The sequence below is a fragment of the Ailuropoda melanoleuca genome, chromosome 17 (genome assembly GCF_002007445.2).
Source record: "Ailuropoda melanoleuca isolate Jingjing chromosome 17, ASM200744v2, whole genome shotgun sequence".
Lineage (NCBI taxonomy): Eukaryota > Metazoa > Chordata > Mammalia > Carnivora > Ursidae > Ailuropoda > Ailuropoda melanoleuca.
The window spans coordinates 30,155,917-30,168,037 of NC_048234.1; the positions used below are offsets into that span (position 1 = coordinate 30,155,917).

The 12,121-nt window shown below is 44.6% G+C and overlaps 1 protein-coding gene across 1 annotated transcript in view; it reads left to right on the forward strand.

Annotated features, from left to right (window-relative positions):
* The window catches only part of PCSK5 (proprotein convertase subtilisin/kexin type 5), a 309,676-nt gene that overhangs the window by 41,245 nt on the left and 256,310 nt on the right, over positions 1-12,121 (forward strand). Inside the window, exon 2 of the mRNA XM_011231366.3 lies at positions 2,754-2,858. Within this exon, the coding sequence (XP_011229668.1) occupies positions 2,754-2,858 (105 nt within the window). The remainder of the gene's footprint in view (positions 1-2,753; positions 2,859-12,121) is intronic.

The window sequence follows — 12,121 nt, forward strand, 5'->3', positions numbered from 1 at the left end:
TATCCAAGGCATATAAGAATATACGTAATACAGATTCTTTTTTTGTTCTCCTGCAAAAACTGGGTCATATTTTCTCCTTCCTCCTTCTCTCTGTTTCTCTCCCCATCCTCCTTCCCTCCCTCCCTCCCTCCCTTCCTTCTTCTTCCTTACTTCCTTCGAGATCAATTCATTTTAGTTCATATAGAACCAAGCACCTGCTGATTGTAGCTAGTTGTTTGAATTATTTTGCTTTACACAATTTGCTCTAACACCCATTTTGATACATAAGTAACTGTCTCGGTATAATAAATTTTTAGAAGTGGAAAGGTTAGGTCAACAGTAAGGTACAGGTTATAATTTCTGTGATATTACCAAATGGCTCTCACAACACTTGTGCCAGGGGATGCTCTGACCAATCCTATGTTTGCTGCATCTGTACCTACATCCTCACCAACAGTGTATTATCAGACTTTTTGACTTTGGCCACTTAAGATGAGGGAAGAGGTGATACTAGGGTGCACCAAGAGGAATTCTGACCAAGGGATAGAGGTAAGGGATTGCAGGATAGGAGGTGAGAGAAAGTAGGACTGAAATTTAAATGTAGAAGGGAAACCAGTAATCTGACACTATGTGCCCGGCAATGACTTGACCAGACAGTGCACCTGTTACTACGTTCAATCCTTGTAACCATGTTTGCCCATACACATTTTTATCCCCCATTTGACTCTGACACCCAGTCTCTGTCCACTATACCTCCTGTGTCCTTATTTTACAGTTGAGGAACCAAGGCCCAACATAGTGAAGTGATGTACCCAACATCCCAAACCACATTAAGTCAGGGCAAGGGTTCTGTTTTCCAGCTTTGTACATGCCTTGTAAGTCCAGGTTTCCAGGCTTTACCAAAGAGGCCACAAAGGATCAGAATTATATCTTCGGGGCATATTTCATCCACATTTGAGTTTAATAGTTCAGTTGAATTCAGTTTTTTCCTATAATCAAAGAGGTTCCATTATAGTTGCGTGGACATGGTCTGAAACTCATGGACCTTTTTCACACCGGTGATAGGTTCTGTATAAAGTTCTTCCCCAAAGATTTTATGTCCCTTTCCATGAGAACTCCTCTGTTTACCCAAGGAGCGCTCTTGACAAAAGCTACATGAGATAAAAGCTCTAAGCTCCTTGGGATTTTAAGATTTTCTTATAAAGGATTACACAGCCCATTGTGAATTCTACCCTTAGTCCTCGGGAATCTTAAAATTCGCCTGTAAATCTGTCCTTGAAACCCTCTTGGAGACTGAGGCTAGCATCTGTGTCCTCTTCCTCGTTGTTTGCTGATGCTTCGGAGTCCTGGATCTTTTCTGTGTACGTCTGGGCAGTTCCTACTGAGTTAAAAACACGTGATTTCAGATTGTCAGATCTAATGATGATGAGAGACATTCATTTAGAGCGTGAAGTCCCGGGGAGGGGTCTTCTAAATGGCACAGAAGTTGGGTTGATCTTCCTCACTGGAGGGGTGGGATGATGACTGAGAATTGACGGAAAGAAGAGAATTTAAAAAAATAAACCTTATATCTGGAAAAACGAAGCTGGCCCAATGACTTTTTTTTTTTTTTTAATTAAGAAAGCCAACTCTTGCATTGTCCCAGTTGGAAAACATCCTGTTGATGATCATTCTTTTAGTTCAGATCCATAGTGTTCTGGAGAAAGAGCCATTTGATGTATTTGCACAAAGCAAAAATGAATAAATAAATAAAAATAAAAGTGTCCATGTCAAAGAATGAAATTTGAGGGCTCTGGTGATCTTAGAAATTAGCTAGCCCAACACCTGGTTTTATAGGACTGGAAATGGAGACAAAGTAAGTACGTGGGATTTAGCCAGGAAGCCACTTCGGAGCAGTGTCAGCCCGAGCGGGGACCAGGCTCTTCTGTTTTCATTTTGTATATTGTTTGATTTCCATGTATGTGACCCGCATCTGATCATCTGCTGAGAGAATATGATCATCTGGGATCTTGTTTGTTTTCTGAAAGTGGGCAGTGACTTATTTTCAAAGCTATCCTAAACAGACCTGTTTTCAACAGAAGAGAGGGGTGCACAGACGAGAAGATGCGTTTGTTCAGGAAGTGGTTGCGACGGAGTGGATTGAACTATTTTTACACGGGCTGCTTAGCTGATAGGTGGGATATATGATCTTCGTCCCATTGCAGACACCGCCGTCCCACTTTTAGTTCGTGATAAATGAATAACCGCCGTGGAGTTACACCGTCGATTCAAATCCGGAAGCAAACTCGGTAGCGTTTTCTTTGTGAATGACCAACTGCTCAGGACTTGTTTCAAATCGAGGATATAAATAATCTCACAGGGTCCTTCACTGTACATTTCTCGGAGCAAACAGAATGCACTGTGTTTTTATAACTAGATAGCTATTTGATTATTTTTTTCTCTTCCCCACACTTGGATATAAATGGATATAGAATTACTTAAAATGCTGCATATAAATTAAACATTAAAAGGGAGACATGGAGAGGCTAAGCTGCCCTATTATAATCTTTAGTTCCACAGTCACTGCCTCAAGGACGCTCCATTTCATGTCACATGTCCTTCTTTGGAAAGGTGATCACCAAGGTTCGGGTAACATTTAAGCATAGAGGCAACTGCATAATTTATGGACCTTTTTTTGTTTGTTTTGTGTTCTTATTTTAATGAAACACAGGAAAACAGAAGACTCCCTTTAACTCCCACTAACTCCCTTTGTGCTTCCCCTCCTGTCTTTGCAGATCGGGGCCCTGAAGGACTACTACCACTTTTACCATAGCAGGACGATTAAAAGGTCAGTTCTCTCGAGCAGAGGAACCCACAGTTTCATTTCAATGGAACCAAAGGTAAGAAGAACCAGTTGGGTGGGGACCAAGAGGCAAAAGCTTCTGCATTTTTCATTGGTAATATCACACTAGGAACTGATGACCAGCGCAAAGACTTACATTTCGGGACCCGCCCTATTATCCTTTGGTCCAGTGTCTTAGCTTCTGTGTCAGACAAAAATAGATGATGGCTTGATTTTCACGGAAATGCCATTATCGTCCCACCGGTACGACAGCCCAGGGGTATCCTAAGTATGGGTTCTCTCGGAAAAGGGAGGAGTGTGTGGGAGGGGAGATACTGATTGGTTCGGATGTGTTGAAATAGTAAGGGTACCACCCCATCTTACTGATTTGCACTTAGATCTGAGGTTCCGGCCAAACTCCACAGAAGATCCCTAACAGAATCCTTAGGTCAGGTGTCAGGTCACTATGGATCCTCGCAATTTCAGCTGATGCTAATAAAGCAATGATTTTGGCCGCTCAAGGACTAGATCGTGTCTGGGCCAGGAGGGATACTGAGCCCAGAAGGGATAGAAGCTGGCTCCTGGTTTTGAGGTAGGGCTCATCATGGATAACTTTCTTGTGTGTTGTCTTTACTCCATGTCCTTGGGGGTTACGTAGACAGCAACCCCCTGGGAGTACCTAGAAGGAGATATGATACGTCCACATTCCCCCACTCTGTTCTAGAGAGGTGGGACAGCTTCGAACTGGGAGATGGGAAGCTGAAGGGTGTTAGGGACAAACCAACCAGTAACCGGCAACTAACACGGAGGGCGAGTTACACACACGTCCTTATTAAGTTAGAGGAAGCCGCTGACTCTGAGGGGAAGCCACTTGCCCCCCCCCCCAGACATGACAAGTAAAATGGAGGTAAAGGCAGCTGTCCCAGCCTGCCCCAGTTCCTCTGTGGGCTCACTGTTGATTATTTATTGATTAGGAAGTGTCTTTTTCCATTCCCATTATGTTTTGGATTTGCCATATGAACTCATTTTCAAATAAATTGGTGAACAAGTCCCTACAAGTGAGCATAGCAGTCGCACCTAGAGATTCCACAAAAATTGTGTTCCTCATTAAAGCAAAAAGTCCTTATTTGCATTAATATGCAAATCAGGTTTGCAGTTTGGAGTCCTGCCCTCTGTTATGTGCCACGGTTTGCCTTGTTTAATTTGTTTCTGGGATATTATCACACAGTGTTCATGATTGTGAAATTGTATCTTGCTGGTTCGAGAAAGCATATTTCTTGTAGGTCCCAATTTTCTATAACCCAATTTTGGGTTATAGGAACATTGCCTAAGACTTACACTCCGGTGGCCTGAGGATTGTATTTTTTTCCCCCTTCATGTCTATTCAGAATTGAATGTCTCTGGAAAAGCAATCTGTTGGGATGTTCTTGATTTAGCTAAATTTTTGAAGCAAAGTCACGTTTTTCATCTGCTAAACAACTTTTTTTGAAGCTTTCTTGAACTTTGGTATTTAAAATGATTCCAATTTCATACCTCATGTGTGTAGTCAGTGTGAATTTGAGAAACCAAGGCCTAGTTGGTTTGGGAGGTGAGAACAGAATGTAATGAGGCATTGTGTTCATAACAAAGTATTTACTGAATACGGAGCTGTTTCAGTCTTTAATGCCATCTTGGGGAATCTTGGTCTGCATGTCGTCTTCTTTTTTTTTTTTAAAGATTCGTTATTTATTTAACGGGTGGGGGGGGCAGAAGCAGAGAATCTTCAAGCGGCCTTCCCGCTGAGCGTGGAGCCTGACGCAGGGCTCAATCCCACAACCCATGAGATCTCGACCTGAGCTGAAACCAAGAGTCAGATGCTTAACCGACTGAGCCACCTAGGCGAGCCTCTCCGGTCTTCATTTCTTTTTATCTCAGTGCATCAGATAGCTTACACTGGCTCCCGCAGAGACCCTGATGCTGGCACACATCGTACCTGGAATGCATGCCCTTCCTCACCCAGTCCAGAGGAGCAGGGCCACTGCAGGACAGCTCTACGGCACAGGCTCAGTTACCCTTCCTCCCCAGTAAAAAGAATACCCATTGGGAGAGCCATATCTTCCTCTTTATTTGGAAGCCTCCTGCCCCTCATTCCCACCCAGCAGTTTATACAAGAGGGCCATAGTCCTACCAGCTTTGCAGCTGGAGCACCGTGATGGGGGCTGTCCGCAGTTTCTTTCAGATACTTCTTATAGCTCATTCATTCATTCATTGGCCATTTCTTGAGCCTCTAGTAGACGGCAGGCCCTGTGTTAGGCCCTGGGGATTTGGAGCCGTTGTGGTGCCCTGGGGAGCTCACCGCAGGCTTCTGCAGTGCCTATCAGGGAATCCCAGAACAATCCAGTGCTTCTCAGTGTTGGGGATGGGGGAGCAAATGGGATGGAGGTGTGCTATATTCCTCCCCCTTCTCCAGCTCCCTCCTCGGAAAGCTCAGGCCCACTTGGGTCACCATTATTATTTTTTTAATTTTGAAAAACTTTCTACTTGGGGAAGTCACAGAAATGTTGTGAGGAATCCCTGTGTAAGCTTCCCACATTCCCCAAATGTTAATGTTTGTGTTTTACGTGGTACCATGCTTACTTGATCTTATTCTCTCTCTATACACACACACCCACACCCACACACACATATGTGTGTGTGCAAATCTATGTATATAAGGTTTTTTCCCTGAAAATTTGGGAGCAAATTACACACATGATGCCCCCATGGCTTTAGGGATTTCACTGGGTATTTATTCAAACCAAGGACATTCTGTTGTTATAACTGGAAGTACAGACAGTTAACATTCTGGCAAAAGTCTGGATATTAACATTGATTTAATATTATTATCCAATCTACAGGTTTCATTCAAGTTTTGCCAATTGTCTGTTTTCTGGGCTGAGAACACATTTAGCTGTCATTTGTTCCACGTCCCCTTTGTAGACTGTGTCATACTCCTTTCCCCTTTTCTCCTTTTTTTTTTCCTTTCTTTCAACAACTAGCTCTTTTTTCTTTTGAAAGATTTATTTATTTTAGAGAGAGAGAAAGCATGGGCACATGCAAGTGGGGGGAGGGGCAGAGGAAGATGGAGAGAATCCTCAAGTCCACTCCCCTCTGAGCATGGAGCCCAACAGGAGGCTCGATCCCAGGACCCAGAGATCGTGACCTGAGCCGGAATCAAAAGCCAGATGCTTAACCGACTGAGCCACCCAGGCGCTCCAACAGCTAGCACTCTTTTTGAAGGTTACAGGCCAGTTATTTTGTAGATTATCTAATGTCATGATTAATTCAGGGTTAGCAAGAACACCAGAGAAGTGCTGGGTTCCTAGCGCCTCTGAACAGGAAGTGCGTGCTGTTGACTTGGTTCGTTACTCATGACTTTAACTTTGGTACCTTGGTGGTGACACACGTAGCGTCTGCCAGTCTTCTCTACGTTAAAATGACTAGTTTCCCCCTTCTAATGAGTAAGTCTTTGCTGGGGAGATACTTTGAGGCCCACGTGAACGTGTATGGGCTGACTGTGTATGTTTCACTCCCGGCAGACCACACTGGGAGTGTGAAGCTAGTGTCCGTGTGACTCACTTTCTTAGGAAGGTCTCCTTTTCTTGACTGTTGGGTGTGTGTATGGTGGACGGTTCGTGTGCCAGAGTGGAGGCGCATGTGCAGTTTGGGTGATGGGACCATGTGAAATGGCTTGGTGGCAAACATTGGTGGTGCATCGAAGTTATTTTTGATTGTCATTTTCTTAAGAAAGGGCGTACCAGTGAATTGCAGGGAATACACACACTGAACAGATCCCGGCTTTTACTTGTTATAGAAAATTGCACGTTGTTTTTTGTTGTTGTTGTTGTTTTTTGTTTTTTCCTCTCTGCTTTTGTTTTTATTTAAAGGGTTCTAAAGAAGGAAATACAAAAGTGGCCAGGAGTGTTGTAAGAACAACCCTTCTGGTGCTAAGAAAATGCTGTGGTCAGTTGGGACGCATGAGCCCAGGGAATAAGAATAGCCTGGTTTCCATATGTTAACATTACGTTATGATTAGNATCCCATAATGCCGGGATCACGCCCTGAGCCGAAGGCAGACGCTCAACCGCTGTGCCACCCAGGCGCCCCGCTTTTTAAATGACAGAGATTCACAGACTTCTAAGACAGTGTCACTAGTACAGTAATAGCAATTTTGCATAAAATATTGGTACTGTATTACAGCAGTTAGACCAGTGAGTCTTGCAATATTCTCATCCATACCTTTCTTTTTGACTGACCAGCTTTTCTCCAAGACACCTAAGCTAAATTTCGGAAACAACGGTTCTGAGTTAACATTCTCAGAAGGCTCTCATTAATCTGTTTAGAAATCTTTGCCAGCCCTGTGGCATTTGGTCAAGGAGGCTGTCATCTATAGAGAGCTTTGGAATGGAAGTTCGTTGTTGTTGTTTTTTTGTTTTTTTTGTTTTTTTTGTTTTTAGATTTATTTATTTATTTGAGAGAGAGCAAGAGAGAGAGTTGCCGGGCCAGCAGGGGGAGGGGTGGGGGGGGGAAGGGAGAGTCTCAGGCCGACTCCCCACTGAGTGTGGAGCCAGATGTGAAGCTTGATCTCATGACCCGGAGATCATGACCTGAACTGAAATCAAGATTTGGACACTTAACTGACTGAGCCACCCAGGCACCCCAGAATGGAAATTCTTTATAACTTTTGTGTTACCCATGCAGACACGGGCAGGGGCAGAGGTGGGATTTTTTCATTCTCCTCCTCCTTACCCAGAATGGAAAAACCAGAATCCTAAATTTCCTATTAGAGTAGGCATTTAAAAATTTTAAGAAGGTAAAAATAATAGTAATAATAAAAACCCTTGCCATTAAGTTCCGCCCTCACGTCCTATCCATGCGTAATTTACAAATATTGCTCCTTTTGCCTGTTAGATTTGACCTTGAAAGTTCTGGCCTTTCAATCTCTATTTTTTCCAGTCCTTTTTCTGAGTTCAAGTCTATTGACTGGTCAGTTTTTATCCAAATCTAGGATAGAATCAGCCCCTGCTACAGAGTAAGGGATAGGCGCCTGTCCTGTGTAGTTTCTTCCTGAAGCTCGTGTTTGTTAAATGGCCCCATTGCATGGATGTGTACAGCTGTGTATCTCATTATGGAGAAACTATTCCTGTGACGTATTTACTGCAGAATTGTAGGATCCTTAGATGGAGACTTACCGCTTTCCTGTCCAGCGCTGGCATACCTTCCAGGGTGCTCCTGACAGGGTTTTTTTTCAGGTCTGTTACGCATGCCCAGTGATAGAGTTCAGTACTGGACAAAGCAAACATTGCTGTAGTTGAAGAGATTTAACTTGTTGAGTTCTAATCGCCTTGCCTGTAACGTCTGCCCATTGGATCTCTTTTGTGCCTTCCAGACCTCTACATAGCAGCTCATGAAATATCTGAAGCCCCTTGCTTCTTCTCCAGGAGCTGCAATTGCCCCTCTGTCAATGTGGCCCAGAATTAAGTGCAAGCCTTTAGCTCACGGAGAGAGCCCCCATTCATGACGCTTATCCATAAGCCATTTCATCTGAAGAGCACTTTCAGGCAGAGCGTTCAGGCATCGTACAGCGACAAATAAAGGGGTCTGAGGAAAGGAAGGAAGAGAGAAATGGAAATGCTTGGCTCTGGTTAGCAAGATTAGAGGGCAGTCAGCCCTGGGAACGATGACAGGGAAGTTCAGTTTCCTACTAACCCAGGTGGCTACCTCTTGTGCCCAGGACTTGATTTTCAGATGACTGGCATTTTTCTCTTGTTGCCTCAAGAGAGAAAGACCTGCGATCCCGTGATGGAGGAGGCGTACGGGTACCCCCTCCACCTAGCTGCCGTGTTCTTAAGGCGCTGTACAAAGCCACTTCTTCTCAGTCAAACCCCACCCCCCCATGGATTCACTTTGTAATTTTGGAATATTTTCACTCCGCTTCTGATTGATCTTTAATTGATCCATGGACAACGCAGCACCGTCGTTCCCTCTTGCTCTGAGCTCTGAGACACACCAGTTGGAAGTCGTTCACATGCCCCTGATCGCCTAGCAGGCCCTGGGTGGAAAGAAACCTCCTGTGGTGAGAAAGATGCTTTGAAGTGTCTGAACTCCGTCTTCCCTGGCATGGATCGCAGCCCCGCCCTTTTACTAAGAAGATTCCATTTGGCCAGACGCACGGTGGAGTTGGCTTCACCTGAGTTCAGGTGCTTCTTGTTCGGGCCATGCTCCATTTCCTCTCGCCCCACCTGCCCTTGTTCCAGTCACTGCTCCCGAGAACTGTTTTCTTTGGCAGGTTAATTTTCTGCTCTTTGCTTTTAAATGTGATAATAACTTAATGGTTTGACTTTCTTTTGTGAAGTGCAGGTTTATAAGCTCCCATTCCCGGGTGGGTGCTCATCCGGCCGTGCGGAATGATCCCGGGTGTGATGAGGAGGGGTGACAGTAGCGGTATTCTCTCGGGCAGGCACCCGAGTCCTTGTGTCCTCAGCGTGTGACATGACTGTGATCATGGCGCATATGCCTCTTGGCGTCTCACCAGTGAGTGACAGTTACTAAGTATCCTGAGAATGAATTCCTGTGGAAGCAGCGTGGGCTCGGAGGGAGGACATGGACGGGGCAGTCAAGGGGGCGTCTTGGGGTCTGTCTTATTCTAGACTACCTTCGTCACCACCTTTGTAGCTGTGACGTGCAGCCATTACAGTGAAGTCCTGTCTGGTTTTTGGTAGAATGTCTTTGTCTTTGAAAACCCTACTAGGATGCGTACGGATTCTTGGCAGAAGCTTTTCAGTCACAAGTTTGCAACCTGTGGTACATTTATGGGGGCAAGATGGCTGGGAGCATAAGGAAGACAGAAGGAGGTATGTGGGTGCACAGTCCGCTGTGTTCCCCACCGCCCCTTCTTTCCTGACTCGTTTCCAGGTCTCCCAGATGTCTGGATGGTCAGAAAACCAGAGAGTCAGATTGGACGTACGCTGCTGGGTAATCCGATGGGACGGTTTCGGTCACGACCCAAATCCCTTATAGGCAAGAGTGAATTTAAAAAAAATAAAATAAAATTCTCAGCTACTTTGGAAATGTTGCCAAATCTTTATTAGAGAGCACTTGGCAGGATTTCATTTTCAAAGGTTATCAACTCACATGCCTACAGTGGGAGTGCAGATAACAAGAATGAGTGAGATGGGCCAGATAGAAAATAATTGGGCAAACAGCAAAGTGGGGGAAGCCTCTCTGTGCAGAGGGGAGCAGTTGCCTCTCTGCTGTGGCCGCTTGTCACGTGGGAAGGCTGGCTTGGTTCTGCCACCTCCAAAGAACCGGCAAGGCTGGATGGCCGCGTCACATTTCCCGATTTTAAATGTTGGCAAGTAATTGGAACGTTTGAAAATATTTGTGCGGGCCAAAGAAAACCCGGCTGAGAGGCATCCCAGTTTGTGACCCCTGGAGTAGGCTACGTGGGGAGCAAGGGAGGAAGGCAGGAAAGATTCCAGCACTTTCGTAACTTTGCTCGGGTCTTAGCCTCACTTGAACACCAGCTTTTGTTTGTTCTGTTGGTCATTCTCCCCTGAGTGGCTCAAATGCAATTTTTCTCTGTGTCTTAGTCTCCAAATTGAAATACGAGGGTCTTTTGGCCAGAAGTAATAGGCTGCGGTGACTCAAGTGCTGTAGCGAAGGCTTAGGCTGCCGAGGACAAGGTGGAGGGCTCGTTCTAGCTTTGCTCGAGCTTTGTCCCCTTTTCCGCTGACACCTGTAACCGCGCTGGGAGAAACAGCCTTAACAGGGAGTGAACATTGGAGGAAACAGGGTAAGTTAAAGAAAAGAACAGCTGGCAAATAAAGTGATGGCCATGTGAAAATAGAGAGATTTGATAGGGCAGAGTAGGGTAGGTACGGATTTTGCGTAAGTCATGTCAGCTACTTGAAGGAAATGTAAAATCTTTATTATTTTCTTAGTTTAGGTAGTATTTCTAGGGTGTCCAATTCTAAAAAGTAGATGCTGGATCTAGAAAATGTGGGGTGATGACACCATTCTAAACTTCTAGATTGGTCTTGTCTTCGCTCTGGCCGCTTTGTAATGGAACACCATAGTCTGGGTGGCTTATACACAGCAGAAATGTATTTCTGATAGTCCTGGAGGCTGGGAAGTCCAGGGTCGAGGTGCTGGTCAATTCGGTGTCGGGTGAGAGCTCACTTCCTAGTTCACAGACAGCTGTTCTCCTGTTGTGCCCCGCCTGAAGGGGCAAGGTTGCTTTCTGGGGTCTTGTTTCTAAGGGCACTCATCCCATTCATGTGGGCTTTACCCTCGTGACCTGTTCACCTCCCAAAGGCACCCCCTCCTAATACCATCACATTGGATATTAGAGGTGTCAATGTTTGCATTATGGGGGGACACAAACATGCAGTCTACAACAGGTCTGAAGTAGGGAATTTTGGAGCCACGGGGCAGGTCAGGATGAAATTAGTAAGCAATCCTAAGGACTAAGTGAAAACAGCAAACAACAAACAAAAACCAGCAATAACCACAAAACCCAAAGCCATTTTAATTGTGTGGCTTTGAAGAGAAATCATACCGATCCATGTATTTATTTTAATAAATGCAAGAGTAAAATAAGAAATCTAATTAGAACATCACCATTGAAAAGGCCTGATCTGTGAAGGAGTGCTTGTAAATTTTGTTTTTGTGCTCAGTTCCACCGAATGCCAGTCGATTCTTGCAACATCAAAGGAGGCAATATGGTGCAACAGAAAGAGTATTTGAGTTTTGGTTCCAGCTCTGATCCCTGTAGGGTCATCACTTCACTCCTCTGTCTGGTTCTCCCCCACATTCGAAGATCCATCATTGTTCCCGAATGCACACGGACGGTACACTGGAGAAGTGTAGCGTCCAGCAGAGTATAATGAATTGTACAGTCAAGGTCATTGTCCTGTTGTACATTGTACAATTGAGAGGTCAAAAGCACAGGTTAAACCCTTGTAACAAAGTAGTAAGTCACCAATAAAATGATATTCTAAGTCTATACATACCAATAAAGAAATTTCTTCAAAATAAGCAATATAAAAAGAACACATAAGATGTGTTCTCATTTATGTTTTAGGTTCAAAGGACAAAAAAAGGACCTGTGTGTATGTGGGTGTAGTTCCATGCAAGGTAGTTTTGGAAGGCTAGACAAACACATGAAAATGACTCTTAATAGTTACCTTTTACACCGTATGATTTTTTTAAAACTATTTATAGTGCATCTGCTTTTGTTGACATCCATAATGCTTTGGTATGTCAGATCCCGTGGGTGTATCTCTGTCCTCATCTGACTCT